Source organism: Trichoderma breve, chromosome 1 (genome assembly GCF_028502605.1).
Source record: "Trichoderma breve strain T069 chromosome 1, whole genome shotgun sequence".
Taxonomy (NCBI): Eukaryota; Fungi; Ascomycota; class Sordariomycetes; order Hypocreales; family Hypocreaceae; genus Trichoderma; species Trichoderma breve.
In genome coordinates this window covers 2,055,219-2,075,648 of record NC_079232.1, presented here as the reverse complement: position 1 = coordinate 2,075,648, position 20,430 = coordinate 2,055,219, and the positions used below count along the sequence as shown (strand labels likewise).

The 20,430-nt window shown below is 52.1% G+C and overlaps 5 protein-coding genes across 5 annotated transcripts; 2 read left to right on the top strand and 3 right to left on the bottom strand.

Annotated features, from left to right (window-relative positions):
• Window positions 1-46: 46 nt before the first annotated feature.
• Window positions 47-1,351, top strand: T069G_00663 (beta subunit of n-acylethanolamine-hydrolyzing acid amidase domain-containing protein; the record flags this gene model as incomplete). Its single annotated transcript, XM_056167873.1, has 2 exons — window positions 47-645; window positions 697-1,351. The coding sequence occupies 2 exons, from the start codon at window positions 47-49 to the stop codon at window positions 1,349-1,351; spliced, it is 1,254 nt and encodes a 417-aa protein (XP_056033189.1).
• Window positions 1,352-2,057: 706 nt separating this feature from the next.
• On the bottom strand, window positions 2,058-3,779 carry T069G_00662 (ankyrin repeats (3 copies) domain-containing protein; the record flags this gene model as incomplete). The annotated part of the gene is made up of 1 exon (XM_056167872.1): window positions 2,058-3,779. The coding sequence occupies one exon, from the start codon at window positions 3,777-3,779 to the stop codon at window positions 2,058-2,060; it is 1,722 nt and encodes a 573-aa protein (XP_056033188.1).
• Window positions 3,780-6,005: 2,226 nt separating this feature from the next.
• On the bottom strand, window positions 6,006-9,981 carry T069G_00661 (MRC1-like domain-containing protein; the record flags this gene model as incomplete). Its single annotated transcript, XM_056167871.1, has 3 exons — window positions 6,006-7,026; window positions 7,082-8,237; window positions 8,289-9,981. The coding sequence occupies 3 exons, from the start codon at window positions 9,979-9,981 to the stop codon at window positions 6,006-6,008; spliced, it is 3,870 nt and encodes a 1,289-aa protein (XP_056033187.1).
• A 761-nt stretch (window positions 9,982-10,742) lies between these two features.
• T069G_00660 (myo-inositol-1-phosphate synthase domain-containing protein) lies at window positions 10,743-12,434 on the bottom strand (the record flags this gene model as incomplete). Its single annotated transcript, XM_056167870.1, has 3 exons — window positions 10,743-11,052; window positions 11,110-12,371; window positions 12,417-12,434. 3 exons carry the CDS (start codon window positions 12,432-12,434, stop codon window positions 10,743-10,745), a joined length of 1,590 nt encoding a protein of 529 aa, XP_056033186.1.
• Window positions 12,435-17,659: 5,225 nt separating this feature from the next.
• T069G_00659 (LIM domain-containing protein) lies at window positions 17,660-20,107 on the top strand (the record flags this gene model as incomplete). Its single annotated transcript, XM_056167869.1, has 5 exons — window positions 17,660-17,768; window positions 17,819-17,923; window positions 17,982-19,111; window positions 19,205-19,997; window positions 20,052-20,107. The coding sequence occupies 5 exons, from the start codon at window positions 17,660-17,662 to the stop codon at window positions 20,105-20,107; spliced, it is 2,193 nt and encodes a 730-aa protein (XP_056033185.1).
• Window positions 20,108-20,430: the final 323 nt, after the last annotated feature.

Genomic DNA, 20,430 nt, shown 5'->3' with positions numbered 1-20,430 from the left:
CTCTCCGCCGCACAAACTGAGACACTTCAAACACCCAAACTCCAGTATGGCATCACGCCGCTCAATACTGGTGGCCGATTCTGCGATGGAGGAGGATGATCCCATCCCCACGTATCGCATCGACCTCTCCCTTCCCCCATCCGAGCGTTACGTCAAGCTAGCCTCAGATTTCGCGCCACGAATGAAACCAATCACGCCGTTATTCGACACAGTACTCGAATCAGTACTGCCGTGGTCATTTCTACGCTCCATTGTCAAGTTTGCGGCGTTGCTCATTCTTCGGCGGGTGTATTCGTCTGAAGAAACGCAGGAGTTGGTGGGCATTTCGAAGGCCAGTGGAGTGGATATGCATTTTCTAGTTGCTTTTAATTTGCTGCTTGATATTTTGTTAGGATGCACGAGCGGTGGTGTTTTGACCCGAATAAAGAAGGGAAAGGGGGGAGAGACACATCTGGGGGAGAAGCAGACTGATACGGAGCCGAGGGCGAGGATGATGCATTTTCGTACTCTGGACTGGGGGATGCCTGAATTGAGGAGTGTGCTTGTCGTTTTAGAGTTTGTGAGGTCAAATTCAAAGGAGCCTGAGACGGTGATTGTGAGGACGGTCACTTATGCTGGTTTTGTCGGCGTGTTGACCGGCGTGAGGTAGGCCATCATTGGGAACTCTGATACGGTTACAAGCTTACGATCTCCTAGGCAGGACCTTTCCATGTCACTCAACTTCCGGCCAACTCACAACTGCTCTGCAGTATCCCTTCGTATGCACCAGAGCCTCGTGCTCCTCGGTGTCCAACCATCGATATCATCAGTCCTCCGCCAACACTTACTCCGCCCAGAACACCATCCTCCAACCATTGACAACGTAACCAAGTCCATTACAAGAACCCGTTCCGCTCCTTGCTACATAATACTCTGCTCCGGAACAGAAACCACCGTAATTCAAAAAGATCTCATCAGCGCGCAAACCAAGTCATCCACCGACTTCATCGTACATACAAACCACGATTTCACACCAACAAACTCATCAAGTCAGGCGAACATCCAAAAAGAGAGCAGTTCAATCCTAGGTATGGAAACCTTGGTCGAAGAAAGCGAAGAGCGAAAGGATTGCATTCTAAGCAAATGGACCGCGCTGGCCAAGCGACAACAACGTGAATTCAAGAGAGGAAAGGGAAGAGAAAGCCCGGCTGTTTTCGAACAGACGTTGCAGAAGTGGGTGAAGGCGTATCCCATTATGAATGAATGTACGCATTTTGGGTGTATTTTGGATCCGGGCACCGGGACTATTCGGTGGTTGGAAAGAGGCGTTGAGGATCTCGAGGACAGCGAAATTGTAGAGGAATTGATGTAAAGTGTCGGCCAGTGATGGTAGTATTGAGGCAACAGAATGATTCACTAGACGCTTGGAGTCACTTATTATGTAGGCCCATCTAATTTCGTGATGCTTTCTACTATCAAGAGACGACACATTGCATACATCTATCCACGTCTGGATACTCTACATAAATATAGACGATGTTTGCTTGATCGTCAAAAAGTGCAAAAAAAGAAAGTGGTGATTCCGCCCGGGCTCGAACCGGGGACCTTTTCGGTGGCGTTAAACGTGTTAACGAAATGTCATAACCAACTAGACCACGGAACCAGTCATCATTTGATGTAGGACAGTTGCGGTATTTTCATTCATGATGCCATTCTTTTGTGGGTTTGTGAACCCCCCCTCAAGGGTCCGAAGCCCCGGGCTCCACTCTCCGGGTCCGTTCCGGATACGGCAACTCGACGGAATCCTACCAGTCGCTTCTTCCATTACGGCATACCTTATCTCAGGGCAGAATGTGGCATTGATTCATGATTATTATGAAAAGATTGCAAATCCCAAAAACCAAATCGGCCCAAAACGCCAAGTACAGATTACCCTCAGCAAACCCATTTTACAACTCCCCAGCACGCCAACCATTCCGAAGCCTCGACTCGTCCATGAGCTCAAACCTCAAAACAAAAGGCACTCAGATAAGCAGACAAGAATACCGTGCTCATATCTCTCCAGGCAGAGTATATGATCAATACTTCCTTCTCTTCACAGGATGATCTGCGCACCGCTTCACAGCTTCAATAAGCTCCTGGTCATTCCCCTGCAGCCTCGCCCGCTCAAACACCGAGTACCCCTCAGCATCTTGCAAGTCAGGATCGGCACCATATTCTAACAGCTGCATAAACAAGCCCTTCTCATCAGAGGCGGCGGCGTGGTATAGCGGCGTCATACCGAACCCATCCGCCTCGTTGACGTCTAGGCCATGCTCTAGAAGATATTCAACGTATTTGCTGTGGCCGCAGCTCGTCGCTTCTATGAGCAACGTCCGGCCTTGGGTATCTCTGACATCAATTTTGGCGCCTCTCCGGACCAGATGATCAAACATGTCGCCCCCCGCTTGGGTAACGATACAGAACAACGGTGTTCTGCCGTCCTCGTCCGTGGCTTCCAGATCAGCCCCGTGATCAAGGAGAACGTCAACGACGTCGTGCTTCTGCGTCACCACCGCGTGAAATAGGGGTGTCCATCGTTTCTTTGTGGGAAACTCGACAAAAGCGCCCGCTTTGCAGAGCATGTTGACCATGCGGACATGCCCGCGGGCCGCGGCAAGCGACAGCGGTGATCCCCGGCCGTAATGCGAGTTCACGTCCGCGCCCTTTTCGATGAGGAGCTTGGCCATGTTTTCCGATCCAGCATTGGCAACAAGCACAAGCGGTGATCGCCCATCCTTGTCCAGCGTCTCCATGTTGGCGCCCCTCTCAATCAGGAACTGTGCCGTCTTGACATGGCCGTTAACGGCAGCCCACGACAACATGGTCCGCTTGTCACCAGCCTTGCACTCGATATCGACGCCGTTGTCCAGCAGCGTTTCCAATATGGCCGTCATTCCTGTCATTGCCGCATGCAGTGCTGCTGTGTGGCCCCAGATATCGGCGAGATGCACGGATGCGCCGTTCTTGAGCAGATACTGGACCAGCTCATGATGCCCCTTGCGAGCCGCCCACGAGAGCGCCGTCCGACCTTCTCTATCGGCCTGGTTGACTGAAACGCCTCGCTGGGTGAAGATCTGGACGGCGTCTAGTCTGCCCATCTCTGCAGCGTGGGACTGGGCGGTTCTTGACTCATAGTCATGTTGAAGCATATCGACGCCGAGATCCAGCAGCTTTTCGAGGATGTTACACTTCCCACCGTCAACGGCATGAAACAGAGCAGAAGACCCAGCGACACACTTGGCAAAAGGGTCGGCCCCTCGCTCCAAGAGCAGCTCGAAAGTGCTCTCGTTGCCTTCTTGTGCAGCAAACAGGAGAGGCGTCTTACCCAAATATCCCAGGGCATTTGCGTCCGCTCCGCTGTCGAGGAGGAGCTTAATAATGTCGTCAAAGCCGTGGACTGCCGCCGTTCCCATGATCATTGAGTCGTTCAATGCAGCGCCATACTCGATCAGCAGCCTGACAATGTCCAGATGGCCCTGCGCTACGGCCCATCGAAGAGCACCGTAGTCGCCTTTTTGGCACGCATTGGGGTCTGCCCCGTTCTCCAGAGCTTTCCTTGCTGTTTCCTTGTTTCCCGTTTTCGCAGCCCATGAAAGGGCGCCGCTGTGGAAGGATTTGGCGTTGTTGCGGTATAGATAGGGGTTGGTGATGGCGTATAAGCGGCGGTTGCACCTAGCCAGTGCATTGATTTCGCTCTGCCGGTGTAAGAAATCGGCAACATTGTGAATCAGCTCCGGTGGAAAAGAGTCGAGCTTCATTGTGAGATTTTTATTTTATTGTCGCTTCAACCGAGAGAAGATGATGGTGATGATTGATTCTGATTCTGATTCTGGCGACTCGGCGTTTCTCTGATTCCACGTCTCTCACTCATACGAGTACAGAAACCGTCTTAGCAAAGATGACGGTGATGTCACCGTAGCCAAAGTCAAAATAAGAGCTGCTGTCGATGAAAGGGCTAAAACATAAGCCCGCTGTCAGCTTGTAGCCCGAACTCGGTATGGCCGTATTAATTGGTCTTTTTATCTATTTGAATATGAAAGAGAAGAACAAAAATAGACAAAGTCACCTGGCGGAGTGAAGTATAGTAATAATCGACAAAGGCGAAGGATGTTTGATATACCACTAGTAGGTGGTTTAGCAGCGGATGCGCTCATGGGCCGTGATCCTTCAAAGCCTGAATTGGGTATGAAAGCCCAGAAAGAGGGGAAAAGGAAGAAAGTGGCGGGGAGACAAGAAAAGGCTGTACGAGTATATAAAATCATTGGGGCCGGCTTTTCTTTCCTTCTTTCCTTCTTCCCTTGCCTCGCCTTGGCCGGCCTTGGTTTGTCTTTCCTTTTTTTCATCCCCATTCAGCCGCACCTACCTTACCTACTTACGGATACAACACAGCACCCGGCCGGCTAAGGCACCGCAAGATAAAGTAAGTACATGCACAGTACATGCTGCCCATTAATGCACATCGTAAATATTACCTGTAAGGTACCTTTGGTAGTGCTATTGTAACGCAGGTCGTATCTTGTAGGGAGAGCTCTATAGTCCGTACATGCCTTGTACATGCAAACTGCAGCCCTAGTACACTCAATGTAATCAGGAACATGGCATGGCCGTGCCACTTTGGCTTACACCCGACCTTTATTATATGATGCCTTGGCACCTTACCTTAACCTAGGTAATAAGGTACTAATGGGTAGCGATGCTCGAGATATAAGAAATTGGTGAGCTTGGTAGTCAAAGTCTATTGACAAAAGTGCTCAATCTCACCAGTCTAACCCCGAGATGGCCGTGTGTACTCGGGAAAACAGCGAATGACCTCGGTCAAACTTGCCTCTAACATCCATACATCCATTCATTCTCTCTCATCACCTCTTTCTCACTCTATCCCTTGACATCCAAACGCCCGTACCACCGCTGCCAGCACATCCAATATCAATTGCTGCAAGCCACCTGTGACCATCAAAGACATGTCCAGTCCCGGTCTGACAGCTGGTGCTTTCGGCACAGACCGCCCCGGCTCCAGCCTATCCCTGTCAGCCACAGGACCGGGTCCAAAATCTAAGTAGATGCAGGGCCAAATATCGCGGCCCTCCCTTTTTTTTGTCTGTCTTTCCGGGTCGTACATATCCGCTATGAGAGGCCATCGGGTCGGGAACTTACATGACACAAGCATATGCGTATATTACTAGCCGTTTAAGAGCAATACCATTGCTTGGCTCGTACGAGCAGTAGTATCGCATGTACGGTGACCACAGGTGACGTTTATCAACCACGAAGACTACAACTCGTATTGCGTATTGCTATTAGCTTTTATTCCGAACCTACGGAATGAACCCCGTCCTACATACGGAGCTTGAGAATCGTCGGTCTTCTCGCTGCCCGCTTCACGCCTCGTAGTGGCGGTCAACGGGTATTATAGATCATAAGCAGAAATGTGCCAATGTTCATGGCCCGAGACAAAAAATTCATGCCAGGGGTCAAAAGTGATGGAAGATAAGCATCCTGGAAGGTTTTGACAGCTAACCTTTCCAGCTCTGGTGTTCTGGCGCCTACTCCGTATTATACATAATCCTGCGTTCAATATCCAATTAGCATTGTCATGTTACTACTAGGTCGTTGCCCAATAACCACGTGCGAGGTCTTTCGGTGTCATCGCAAGGCGTCCGGGAGCTTAGGACCCGTTAGTTGTACCTTTGATGGCCAACTCGGAGCCTTCGAGAGATGAACCAACTTTAGACTCTAAGTTGGTCACCATAGGCGGAATCAACAAGTAGACTTCTAAAGGACAACTTCAACAAGCATCTTTCATCATCATTCTAATAGCTAAACTAATAACACACTCATGAGTAGAACCTTGTGTGCTAAGTATCACTATTCAATCCATACCCAAACGCCAAATTCCATTGTGCTCAAGCACAAACCCCCTCCCAACGCCATACAAACGACCAAATATTCATCATGTAGCCAGCTTACACGTAAAAATGCATCCTCTACTCAAACGAACCCTTACCAAGTAATCCTCCAACAAGTCCCGCTCTGCTCTCCGCCCCACGGACCTTCTTCTCCTGCCTCCTTCGCTCATTCTCTTGCATCCTCGCCAGCTTCTCGTTATCTCTCGAGAACCCGTTGATGCCACTCTTCTTACCCGCGCCCTTCTTGATCTTGGCCTCTTCACCGAACCCACTGCCAGAACCACCTGCCGCTGTCGTCGAGGATGACGACGTGCTAGCCGTTGACAACAGCGACGAGTTGGTAGTCGCGCGGCGGAGAAGCGAAGCGGGGACTTTGAACGACGAGGATGAGGCCCCCGCAGCAGCAAAAGCAGGGCGGTTGGAAGAAGACAAGGTAGACGATGCGTTGCGCTTAAGGCTGATGCGATCGACGACGGTATTCCTGGTGCGGCGGGAAGCAGGAGATTGGTTTTCCTTGTTTCCCCGAGATGCTGGCCGGCTTTCTTCGTCCTCGCTGTCTGAGCCAACTACTGTGGCCGGAATAACAGAGCTGCCTCGCCCATCCTCCAGTAGATCAGAGAGTGTCTCGCGAACCTCGCCAATGTTGGAAGGTTTCTTGCCATCCTTTGTTCGTCTCATATGAGCCGGAGCCCTGTTGTCACCAGCGCTGCCCAGCGGTTTACGTGGTTGGCTATCAAGAACAATTCGCGGCGGCTGTTGTTCAAGCTGCTCGCTCTGTGACTGAGACTCTTCTCCTTGCGAAGCCGGTGCGTCGACAATTTCTAAAAAGTCCATCTCATCGTCACTGCCACGGTCCTCAATGGTGCGCAAGAAAGCCTGGTTGCCAGGGTTTTCAGCCATCTTCTTGACACGCTCATCAGCAAATAATGCCTTTTGCATCTTGGCAAACTGCCGGCGCTTCATTCTCCGTCGAGCTTCTCCACCGTCGTCTGAGTCGGAGAGGTCATAGTCGGCTCCGCGTTTACGGCGAAGCATGCCTGATGTGATGTCCTTGTACAGCTTTTCGACTTCTTTTTCGTCATTTATCCGTTCCCGATCACTGACAGGGGGTTAGTCGTGTTCATTGTTTAGAAGTAGATAGAGTAGAAACTTACGCATAAAACGCGGCCAACTTGCGAGCATCCTCGTCATTGCCAGCCGCATCATCGATAATGTCTTGTAGAGAAGCATCGAACTCATCGTCGCTGTCCTCGCCATCCGCTCCACCGAGTCCGGCATACTCATCCTCAGATTCCTCGGCTTGCTCTTCCACCATCTCCTTCGCCTTGCTCTTCTTTTTGTTGAACTCTTCAATGAGCATCTTCTTCTTTTGCTCGGTAGCAGCATCTTGGAGAACCTTGAACGCAGTTTTTGTGGGTGTCATTTCTGCCTCTCCCCCCTTTTCGCCACTCATGGGAACAGCAGCATCTTCATCGACAGATGACATTTCCATCTTTCGTCGAAGCCTTCCTCTGCGTACAAGCGGAGAACTCTGAATCGCATCGCCATGTTGGTCTGTTGATATGGTCTCTACGGTAGAATTCGGAGGTTCAACAAACCTCGATTTCAAGGGCGTGTACCTCTGGAGCCCTCCATCTTGAGAGAGCTCAACCATGTCCGAGATTTGAGAGTTCATTTCCTCCCGGAGTAGGCTGTCCAAGCCATGCATCTGTGACTGTGCAAGATTGAGCTGAATAGCTTGAGTTACTCCTTGGCTTTCATCGCGTTGAGAGTCGAGAACCATGTCGTCAGCATTGTCATCCATGGTAGCCGAAAAATTGGAATCCGGAAAATCATCGAAATCAGGCATCATTGACTGTGTCGGTTCGTCTTGGCTCTTCTGATTCTCATCCATAGTTCCTGCAAATATCTGGGTAAGGCTAAGGCCAGCAGGCCCCTCCACAGGAAGGCCAGGAATAAACGTCTTCTTGGCAGATCGCAGCACAGATGTCGGTGCAGCGGGCGACTGGAACGCCGTGCTAATAGGAGTCCTCTTCAACTTCGGCGTGGCTTCGACAGCAGGTTCAGCCTCATCATCAGATAGAACTGCAGTCTTGTTCCGTGCACGCCTTCTCTTCATAGGTGTCACTTTTTCAACACCTTCATCATCGTCGTCGCCTTCCATCTCATTGGCATCAGGCTTAGGGAGGACCTCTGAGGTTTCAGATGCTGCATCCTCCTCCGCTTCGGCTTCAAACATGGCTGATCCCGCAATGATATCTTCTGACTCATCCTCATCCTCATCCTCATCCTCATCCTCTGCCTCGTCTTCTTCAGAGCCTGAAAGCTCTACACCAGACACCTCTTCATCGGCATCATTACCCTCGTACTCTTCGTCGTCGCTATCATCCCAAGCCAGAGGGTCTGCTTCGCCGCCATCTTTTCCTTCTTTCTTCTCAGCTGCTACTTCCTCCTCCTTGATTCGCTGGGCCTCTTCTCTAGCTTTGGCAAGGATATCCTCTACTTCTTGCATCTGCCGTTCTCGCTCTTCCGAAGTCTGGATGACCACACCCTGGGATTTGAGCAGCTCGAGTCTCCGGTCTCGCTCGGACCTCGCTTGCTCTCTCGCTTTTTGCAGTAGACTAGCCTGAAATTCGCCGGGAGTCATTGCATCTCGCTCATTCTTGCGCTTATTTTCTTTGCCCGGTGATGTAACATGAGCCAGAGCTCGCAGGGCTAGCATGGAGTGTGAATCCTGCGCTTTCCGGAACGGGATGTTGTTGAAAACAGCATTCATTCTGTCTTTTGATGTAGTCGTAATCTCCAGTTCATCATCTGAGTCTGCTGCGGCAGCTTTAGTTGGAACCGGTATTCTCACTCGCACCCGGCGCTTAGTTTCTGCAGGCTTGCTTGGTTCTTCAACGTCCATAGCCGGTCCTTTGCCCTTGTCTAGGATTGTAGAGCTTGAGGCCTCTGCGACTTCAACGCTGGGGTCAGGATTCGCAGCGTTGTCCTTGACCTGAACGGAATCCTGCTTCTCCCCAACAGGGGGTGAGCTGGGTGGTGTATCTTTATTCGCGTCCGCATCGGTTGGAGGTGATACTGGTCTGCTGGAACTGTTTGCTGTAGGCTCCACGGGCATCGGTTCTCCGTCTGGCCTGAAATTGAAACGCTCAAATAAACTTGCTTTGGAGAGCTTCTTTCGTGTCTTGGCTTCGTGGGCGAGCTGCATGTTTCTTGCCATTCGCTGAGTCTCGCGATTCATATCTTCAAGGGCCTTCTTGCTAGCTTTTCTCGTTGGACGAGCTTCCTGCGTCAGTCTGCGGCCCCCTTCGTCGTCCGTTATACCTCCATCATCATCACCGGAATCCAGCTGTTCGAGCTCGGAGGCAAGCTTTTCCTGTAGAGCCCGGCGCTCTGCCCTTCGTGCTTCTTCTTCAGCTTCTCTCGCAAGACGCTCTTGTCGTTTTCGTTCCACCAGGGCTTTGAAACGATCTGACTTGACAGTCGGTAGGTCTTCTTCGGATTCTGGCTGGTTCTGAGGCGCCTTTGTAGGTGACGGGCGTACTGGCGAAGATACAAAAAGTCCAGGGCTTGGTGATCTAGCTGAAAGATCTGTGGCGTCGTCTTGCGCAGGACGGCGCTTCAATCGTCGTGGAGCTGCGGGTAGCTCATCCTCTTCCTCGACATCTTCGGCATCTGCCATCTCAGTATCCATCGCCTCCGCAGCCTGCTCTTTTTCTTGCTCTAGCATCCGTCTAACGCGGTCTCTCGCAGTTTCCACGCCATTCGTAGTTTCCGGTTCTTTGGTTATATCCGAGGGGCCCTGCATTCGTCCAGCCAGCTTTCCTCGTGGACGTACTGGGACGTCTGAGTCTGAGTCTGAGCTATCGGCATTGTCTCTGGCAGCTGTGCTACTCTTTGGGGATTTTGTATTGAGTACGCCAATCGGAACCGCGTCCTCGTCGTCACTGCCATCCACAGTCGCAAGCAACGCTCTGAGTTTCGATCGCGGTGTCAGTAGTTCTGGAGTTGCATCGCGAGATGCGGGCGTCGTAGAGCGTTGCGAAGTCATTGTCGATAGCAACGACCAGCCTAGAATTCAAAATCGTTCGTATGTGGCAATGATCTTGAATTCTTAACAATACTGTAAATTGATCAAAATTGTTCAAGACATGGTATGGTATGGTATCAAGGGCTGCACAGGCACCAAATACAAAGTGGTGGCAGAGACACGTTAATTGCGTGGGGAACATTTTACGCGCTCCCGACGCGACGCATTTCCACGCGCAGCACTTACAATGAGTGACCTACAAGTTGTTGCAGCTGTCGTCTCCCCGCATACAAGATTAGCGCGAAAATACCACCAAAACATCGACGTGGAGTACCATGTCGATCTCATTCTGCTCTTACGCATTGAAATAAATGCCCAAGCGCTAAACAAAATAAACAAAACTGCAAATTGCCAAGTGATGCTATGGCCATTTATTCATAAGAAAGAATATTCACTCCATCTACCTAGAAGGTAGTCATAGGTAGGTAGTTCACATATCTTAGTTCTCCTACAGCATCAAGTGTTATGTCTTTTGTACTGCATTCTACAAGGTCATTCAAGGTCACCGAACAGAACTTGATATGGAACATTAATTGGTGGCAAATCTGCTTGATTCAATTGTCTGCTAAGCAGTATCAGCTCGGTGAGCCCAATTCTGCCATTTTTATAGCTATCTAGTATCCGGTAAAGACTGTCCAATGTGCCAATGTCCTCCTTCCTCAGGCTCATAGCCCCCTGGGCCTCTTGTGAATTCCATAGTCAGAATTGATCTAGAAGTAAATCTAGAAGAGCTTGTGCTCAAGGGTCATTTCGGACTCGGGCTCGAGACCAACGCAGGCGCGGAAGATGTTGGTCAAAGCCGCACGCTGCTTAGCCAGAGCATTCACAACGGGAGTTCCCGGAGGAGTAAGAGGAGCCTTGAGCATATAGCTCAGGACGCTCAGAACACTGTGGAAGTGCTTGAACTCGGAGGTTTCATGACCGTCGTTGGAAGCAGCCTTCCACTGGATACGGGTCATCATCTCAGCCACCACGACGAGGTCAATAATCAGAGGCGAGGCCAGAAGAGAGTCCTCGCAGATGTTGAACAACCTGTTGCTGTTAGTTAGGGTGATTCGGACGGAATAATGACGAGTGAAAGAAACTTACGAAATGGTTTGGTGGCCGCCGAGGAAGATCTCAGCATAGTACTCGTCGAGGGCACGCTTGTTGTCACCGACAGCGGGCATGTACTTGATGACAACGCAGTGGTCGGGGTGCTCGCCCTTCTTGTACAGGATGCTGTTGGCCTCAACCATGTCATCGACGACGTTGGACTTGGAAATCTCCTTGGAGCGGAACTGCTTCTGGGAGCTCAAGTTCTTACCGTCGTTGTTGCCCAGGTGGTTGTAGCTGGCAATGGAGGTCAACTTGATGCCGGCGTTGATGAGGAAGTCCACAAGAGCCGATTTCATCTTGGTCTGGCCAGACTTGAAGTCATCGCCACCAATGTAGGCGTTGTGCTTCTCAGCAAGCTCAATAGCACCGGGGACAAAGGTGTTCTGGGGCGAGCCATTGATGAAGGGGGCACCCTCCAGGATACAGGCAACAGCAAAGACGGTGGAGGGAGAAACCTCCTCGTGACCCTGCTCAATAGCCTTGAGAAGGTTATCGGCGGTGTCGTTGACTCCGTCGACGATGTCGGCGTATCGCTCGGTGTTGGCAGTCCACAGGACAACGACCTTGTCAAGGCCGTTGTTGGCCTTGAAGTCACGAATGTCCTTTCGGATCTGCTCAACGTGAGCGTTGCAAGCCTTGGAGCCCTCAATGAGGTTGTCGGCTCGGTCCTCCTGGTTGGCAGCAATGAAGTCAGGGTAGTAGATGGAGGGGAGGGGAGTCAGCTCAGCCATCTCCTTCCTGACGTGGGCCTTGAGAGCAGGCTCAAGGACCTTGGCGCGATCCATGGCCTGGGCCAAGTTCAACGAGCTGATGTCCCAGCCTCCAATGACAAGGTCGTTGGGGTGGACCATGGGCAGCAAGTTGTGGAAGGGGATGTTGATCTCCTTGTTGGTCTTGGCGTCAGTTCCGAGCTTGACGGTCGAGCTCATGACGACGGAGCCGTAGTAGTTGGCCTCCTGGACGCCCTCCTTGGTGTCCCAAACAAGGTTGCGTCGGTTGGCAATGATACCGGCGGTAACAGTGGTACCGTTGTTACCACCCCAACCGACAAGCATCATGCCGACCTTGGGAACCTTGCGGTCGACCTTGAAGTCGTAGAGCGTCTCCTTGGGAGTAGCCACAAAGTTGCCATTGGCGTCGGTCTCGACACTAGTGGTGCGATAGGTGTATTTGGATCGGATTTCCGAGTCCGTGTAATTGACATTGGGGGAATTGACGACGAAGGTGCTCGGAGCAGCACCAGTGGACGCCGTCTGGCGATGGGCATAGCCGTTCCCGTTCGAGGAGCCCGTGCTAACTTCCGCGTGGGGAGCCATGGCGGAAGAGACTTGGTCTAGTTGAAGTTGAAGGATTGTACGGGTTCTTTTTCTTTAAAATCGACCTTTATTTGGAAAAGGTCGAGTCCGCTAACCCTCCAGAGGCAGAGCAGCGGGCTCCGGCGAACGGGTGGTGAATCCTGGGATAAGGTTAGTCCCTTGAACTGTAATTTTCGACTCTTTTCTTCATTTCTTCTTTTCTTCCTCCTGCCCGTTCGTCTTGCTGGGGAAAACACATACGAGTTAAGGAGATTGGAAAACGTCTTGTCGACTTTGGTGTGATCGAGGTTCTGACTCCTCGACCAACTGTAAACCTGTAATAAGGTGGGATAGAGGGGGTTTTGGTGGGCAAAGATTACAGCAGCAAAACAGCTATTTGGCTAAAACTTTCTGAAAAGATTCAGGGATTGAAGCTTGTTGGCTTGTTTGCAACGTGAACTTGGAGTTTAATTTTGTGGTGAGAGGGGAAAAAAGATTCTTTAGATTAGCAGGGGGAGGGGTTTGGTGCTTTATAGTCAACATCGGCTCAATATGGCTCAGGGTCTACTTCTAAAAGACAACGCGTCCAAATACAACGGAAGCGCTAAAGGTGTCTAGCACCGCTAATAGGCCAACACTTTTGGAGGCTTGAAAATCGGGCTTGGCCTGACCCGCGCACAAGGCGGTGAAAAACACCTCATGGTTGGGACCTGCAGGATCAAATTACATTGCATGTCATGATTGGATGGACAGCGAACCATCTGCTGAAGTTGACGGCAGCCCGGATAGGACGGGGTGAGCTGAGCTACGCGGACGGACTTCGGGCCCATGGAAGCTTCCACAGCTTAGCAGAAAGACTCAATGGCTTTTTGCTTTTCTATTCTCAGCTAAGGTACCTTACTGTACGAAGGAACTAATGACGAATTCCAGCAGTTAAGGTACGGGCTAGATGTTGAATTTCAGCCACGATAAGCGTGTGGGAATTAAGGTAGGGAGGGAGCAACTCCGAGCCGAAATCCATGGCGTGGTCCGTCAACGAGGCCACATCATGCATTGGTCGATGCACTCGCAACCCCGGAGGCTACCTATATTTTCCTATCCAATCTGAACAGAGGACATAATCAACAGGCGGTCGTTTCCATTGTAATTCAATCCGTCTTTATTTCTCATTCTCATTATTCATTTTCATGTAACTTTTGTTTTTACTTTAGTTTCGCGACCGAGCCTCGGCAGCCACTCTGGCATGATGCAAGCAGCAAAATCAATCCACACTGCTCATCATACTCCGTACTTTAGGCCCTCCATACTACGGAGTCCTGTACTCCGTAATGGACCTGATAATCAATGTGGGGGGACGTTGCTCGGTTTCCCCAAAGTGGCCCATCAATGGTCTGGAGCCATTGGGAGCTCTCGTGCTATCTTTTCTTAGTCTTTGACTTTACTCAGCCCGGGCGCCTTGCTCAGTGCGGGTGAAGTCGGTCGCAAACGGCGGAGCCATGCGGACCTTGAGGCCCGAGATCGCGTGCTGTGAGCGAGTAGCTGGTGTGTACCTGCACGAGTACGCGTTGGCTGACATGTGCTAATGCAGACTTTGGGTAGAGATCGCCATCGACCGCCTTTCTTGACCGCATTTATTGCGTCTGTTGGGGCATTTTGCCTGCAAGGAACTGGGTGATATATCGTTGCCGGGAGCATCGTGTATGTACGAACATACCGAAACTGCAGCAAAGCTGCCAATCGCTCCCCCCAATGATCATGAAGCTGACAGCCAGTGTTCAATGCGATATTTTGGCCAGAAGCAGCCCGGATAAACACGTAGAGCATGATTGACACGAAGCAATCGACAATGTGGGCAGTTGGCGGCTTGGCATGCTGGCATACTCATCCTCCTGCAGGTTATGTATCGTATATGTTCTGGTTCTATCGATGTCCATGGCTCAATTGGTAAACGATACCTACCTTATTGAAATGTAGGTGGCCACAAGCTGTACTGTCAACAGGAAATTACCACACACCGCACACGGCTAAATGACAATATGCTTGTGTGCCCAAACTTGGCATTCAACGGACTGGAAAAATGCATCCGTGCCGCTACCCTGTATACCTATCTTTCTGGGTTGGGAGGCCATATTACATTTTCTCCGTACTCGTACATGTGCTTCACCTTGCCATACCCGGTGCATGTACAGCACCCAGGGCAGCATTCAACAAGGATGGTAGCAGGCAGAGGGAAATGATAAGACGGCATACCAAGTGTAACCAACAACATGGCCTGTGTAGAGTCGATTCTCACTCAGCTCTTGCTGTAACGCAAAGCTGCCCGTGCATCAGCCTTGAACTGATCTGCTGTAGTTCGGCAATTGAGCACGTGTCTTGAGCTATTGTTCAGATGACATAGGGCATGAAGACCTGGTCGGAAATACTAGAAACCGAAACAGTGAAGCTCAAACAGCGTGTCATGTCGCAGATAGACCGAGATACTGCACCTGCGCACGGCAGTGGCTGGACTGTCAAAACCCCCTGGTCACGGCATCTCCAGGGATATCTTCTAGTGTTGCAACCACGGAGTATTAGCCAAGGCAACGTGAGTATTACAAGTACTACCGCATAAAGAACGCAACATGTAGGAGAGTGCTCGTATGTGACTAAGGCCATGGATGCGAGCTTACACGTACACGACCTCGACTTCATGAGTATTCTCTCTTCCACAGAAAGGCATTTGGCCTGTTAGTGCTGGTTCACAAAGGCTACTCGAGTGGTGGAATTCTCGTCCTTCGAAGATCATCTCTACAGAGCCGCCTGGACTGTACTTTACAGAATAGCACACAACGACCAGGGCTAGCTTTGGATGAGACGCTGAACCGCCTCATGCGACGTGCCAGGGTCAGTGGCCAACCCAAAACAGAGGCCCGCCAGGATGGCCGTCGGTAGCAGCTCACTTTAGTAGGTGAAATCATACAAGCTTAGTACCCCATACTCACTGTGGAGGAACGATACGCCGCAACGCAACCGAACAGAGATGATGATCACCGATCGGACTCGAAAGAGGAAATGAGGACACCGGTGATGTGCTGTGCGGAGAACGGGCACGGCAGCGGAACGCAACGCCAGCCTCGTCACCTTGCGCTTCCCAGGTGGGCATAGCAGAGGGTATTCGCTGTAGAACCGAAGCTGCGCCGATTCTTGTCATGCGGGCGATGGAACCAACCAACAGCTGCCGTTCATTGTCTCTGTCTTTGACCGGTACCTGTATCTCCCAGTCCATATCACACACACATGCCTCATTTGAGACAAAGAACCAATGTCCACGTGCGGTTTCTATTCTTTGCAGCCTTCAAACAATGTTCCACGCGAAACAGCCGGCCGAGTCGAGGGGCGCTTACCGGGAGAGTTTGATACGGTCCAGAAGAAAACGTGAAAGGCTGAAGAATGAAGAGGAGTGACAGCCGTCCAATGGTTTCAGTGCATGAGCGACCATCTGGTACAAGCACTTGTGCACTACTTCGGGTGTGGATGGATCCTTCGACGTCGATTGGGGGTCTTTCAGTGGGCATGGAAATTTGATTATAGCGCCTTTGGCGACTCTAGCACGGGCCTCTGACCACTGAGGCTCCCGTCCCTCCCCCGAAAAGGGATTTGATCCATTTTGATCCCCTCAGCACCCTCCCCCCCTTATCAACACCAACTCGAACGCACAGGCACCGCAGGGAATCGAGCAGGGGTTCCCTGCAAGGTACGCGACCCAAAAGAGCGAGCAACATTGGCGCTACTGCGGGCCTCATTTACGCAGCTGTCTTGTTCCAGCGAACGCTCCGGGCTTGGTGCGCTGTTTGTTACAGCCTGCCGGGATCACGAGGTGGGAATCTTCACGGCGATGGGAAAGATGAAATGAGTCTTGACTAAACGGGTGGAGAGCGAGCTAGTCCGTCTGATACGGAGTTAGTGGCAGACTAACATGGCCAATCGAGCACTGGTTTGGTCTGCACCGCGAAGAGCCATGGGGATGCGTCGAGCAGGAGAATCTGCAGCGCTGCCCTTAGTCTGAATTGGACACCGGCCGCTGGCTTACGGTATTGGATATTGGACTGACAAACAATAAAGGGAGTGGATATCGATTGGGACGATGAAAATACGACGAGAGGTCCGTCTGGATATTACGAGTACATAACTCATACGAGTACAGTATGGCCTTTCCCTGCCAAGGGAGCGGTCTTAAGGACCCTCGCCCGCGGTGTCTGGTCTGCCCTACCACGGTCCGTCGTGCGGGCGACTTTTGTGTCTAGGGTTTCAATCCGTGTGCCGTCAAGTGACAAAGATGCTGTGCGCCGTGTTCCATGTGCTACGGACCTTCAGGTACGTGTAGGTGTAGGTGAGTTGGGAGCTGATGCTGGGGCTCGACACCCTCAACCGTCCAAGTCTTTGTTGGCAGCAGCTGTTGCCCAGCCTCGCCTCACCTCGCCTCGTATTCCATTCGCAACTCGTGCCTCCTTCTGTGCACAACAAAGACGATGCCAATCCACACCGCAATCACCGCAACGTTTAGTCACGGCACTGCGAGGCTGCTTACAGGGATTCGCGACCTGATCGCAATTAGCTCCCACCAAAGAAACCTGGCCATCCGCAGGCCAACGACAGGGACCGGGGCAACTCTAGTCAGGGGTCTGGCCCCAGCAACTTCTTTCCGTGACCTCCACAACTCGAGACACTATGCGCAACATCACCGTTTGCAGGTAGCCGTTCCTCCAAAACCTGCCACCTTATTCCCCCTTCTGTCTTCTTTTCTTCCTCGCCAATTCATCTTCCTGGATACCGCAGGCGAGGTGTCAAGCGTCGACCAGCGCAGGAATCATCCGGCGTCTCGGCGTGGGCTTGACAGCTATCAGAGCATCTTGACTCCCGCCGCCGCTCCTGTTTAGAAGACGATTGATTGCCCAGCTTTTTGCTGGAACACGCTGTCGCCGGCTTCAGACGGCGAGGCTGTGTTTCAGCGACTCGATACCCGCGGCCTGAAGGAGCTGCGCAAAACATCTTGAAGGAGGTGGCAGAGACGGGAGGTGTCGTGTGCCAGCCTTTTGCTCGAGCTCTCGTCTTCTATATCACACAGACTGGCTGCCCGCCATCTTGTACCAATTGCCACCGACAGCGATTGCTTCTGTAGCACGTGTCGATGCCGGCATCTCCAATGTTTCCCTTCACCCTCGAATAACACATTTTGAACCACTACACGGAAGTGCTGTATCGCCACCATGTCTGGACTCAGAGAGTCGGCTTTCCTGCCGACGATCAAGTGTTCGTCATGTGGCCTACAAGTCGAAATCTCCCTGATGGGAGAACACGTGTGTCCGTCGGTCGAGCGTAAGTCATTTCATAATACACGCCGTGATGCGGTGGTTGCCTGTGCTAAGTTGGATATCTAGTATCGCCGCCTCCTGATAGCAACGACAAGTTTGTAGAGCCGCCCCCCAGATCCGCCGATCGATTGCCTGGCCCGGTCGATATAGGCGCAGCAAGTACGATTTCTCGACGACAAAGTCTCTCCGATGGCAGCTGAATGCTAACTTTCCCTAGATAAAATGTATATGGCTCCAGGACCGCTGACCCCAGTGAGCCAACCTGGAGGCTCGCGCAGCGCCTCACCGATGACGCCGTACAGACCATCTTTTGCCGACCAGGCAAGAGATTTTTTCTCATTTAGCGCTGCTAAAGCAGACGAGCCAGTTCAGATACCCGAAAAACAGTCCGACGCGAATGGCCATCGCAGCTCTAAAAGCATGGCCGCATTGACGTCCACACCCGCCTCCACCAAACCTCTCGGGTTCATGGAGCGCATGAATACCATTGCTCCCGGCCCCTTTGATGCCAGCCAGCGGCCTTCCACTTCCCACGGAGCCTTTCCAGCAAAGAAGGAGTCGCTCTCCAGGTTTGGTTTACCTGTTTCAGAGGAGCCTGGTCGACTCAGTGAGAGACCGGGAACAAGCAGTTCCAGTTTGTCATCTGGAAGCAGCAACAACATACCATCAACCCCGAAGCAGCCCCAGAAGAATGGATACGAAGGATTCGGCCCACCGTCGGGGCGCACGCTGGACCCGAATGGCATGGCACCGCCCATGAGGGCTGAAACTTTCCCAAGGCCGTCTCCTGGTGTAGGAGAAACCCCCCGGCGTCCATCTTACTCGAGTCCGCGGTCCCGATTGCCTTCCATGGGAGCCGAGGGGGAACGACGACCCTCTTTGGCTCCCGATACGTCGAGACGTCCACCGCCTCGCAAAAGTCTTATTCCCTCTCATTTGCCGACGGCCTCTCTCAACTTGGCCGAGGAGTTTGGTGTTAGCAACCCATATCATACGTCGTCGGACTCTGCGTCTTCAGGCTACTCTACGTTTAGCAACCATAGCCAGAACACCGCGCAAACAAGCCCCCCGAGATCTGAGGCGCGGAACAGCATACCGGACGCACTTAGGGTAAGGTCACAGGAGAAACCGCGGCCTGCGGATCTTCGGCTTGACCCGGCAGCCGAAATACCTCTTCCTGCTCGATCCCCGGTACCGCGATCGCCGTATCTCATTCCAGAGGGAGAAGAAGAAGAGCGCGATGACCCGGCAATCCAGCCTGGTCTCGGCCAGTCATTCAAACCCTACAGGGCATTTAGCCCAGCCATGAACTCGAATCCTACCCGACCGCCGCCGCCAGAGGCAGAAGTGGGACCAAAAAACGAAAGCTCTCCCAAACAGCCTTCCCCCAGACAATCTTCCCCTAAGCAGCCCTCTCCCAGGCAATCTTCTCCCATTCAGGCATCTCCAAAGCAACCTTCTCCCAGACAGGAATCTCCAAAGCAGCCTTCTCCCAGGCAATCTCCTCCGAGACAATCCCAGCCTGCACCGCCAGTATCCCCTCCAAGACAGTCGCCCTTAAGACAATCTCAGCCTACACCGCGTGAATCCCCCCGAAAGGCATCTAGAGACCTAAAGGCATCCAAGGATCTCAAGCTTCCATCTCGCGGTGACTGCAAAGCCTGCGGAGAACCCATTACCGGAAAAAGTGTTTCGTCTGCCGATGGGCGATTGACTGGAAGATATCACAAGGCCTGCTTTGTGTGCGCCACGTGCTCGAACCCATTCACCTCGGCAGAATTTTACGTTTTGAATGACAAGCCATATTGCGAGCAGCACTACCACAAGCTCAACGGCAGTCTGTGTGGAACTTGTGGGCGCGGTATCGAGGGTCAATTCGTCGAGGACGAATCTCGTGTCAAGCACCACATTGACTGTTTCTGCTGCTTGGACTGTGGCCGACCACTTTCGGACGGCTACTTTGAGGTTGACGGTAGAGCTTACTGTGAACAAGATGCCTTGAGGAGGACCCAGCCGCCGCCCCCTGCTCCATATCCCCAAGGACCCAGGAGAGGCGGCTACGGAGGCCCGGGCCCCCGACCATACGGCCCTCCACCTGGACGTATGGGTCCAGGAGGTCCGGGACCTCGACCAGGTTACGGTCCTGGACCTGGCTTGCCCAGAGGACCAGGCCCCTACGGTGGACCTCCACCCGGCCGCCTCGGACCCGGCATGGGACCTGGCATGAGACCTGGTATGATGGGACCACCCGGTATGATGGGACCCGGTATGAGGGGACCTGGCCTAGGCCCGGGTCCACTACCCAAGATGAACAAGAGGATGACGAGACTGGGCATGATGTAAAATGCCTGCCGTCTCATTCTGCCTCATTGCATAATGTCTTAATATCACCATCGCCGCTGTTCACTCTGCAGTGCAGAGTTGGACGTGCCCGCGCGACATCCCCTTGCCCGAGAATCTTGGAACCAATGCATAATAGTTTTGTTTTTGGTTTATATACCCTATTTCTTTTCTTTATTTGTTTCACCGGTATATATACCCACAGCCGGCTGGGCTTGTTTGGTGGATATCTCTTTTGGTTAATCCAGTCATGCTTACGAATGAATCCGATCCCACATGCGTTTAGTTCATGTTTATATATACTGTCCTCATCATAGATGGCGTTT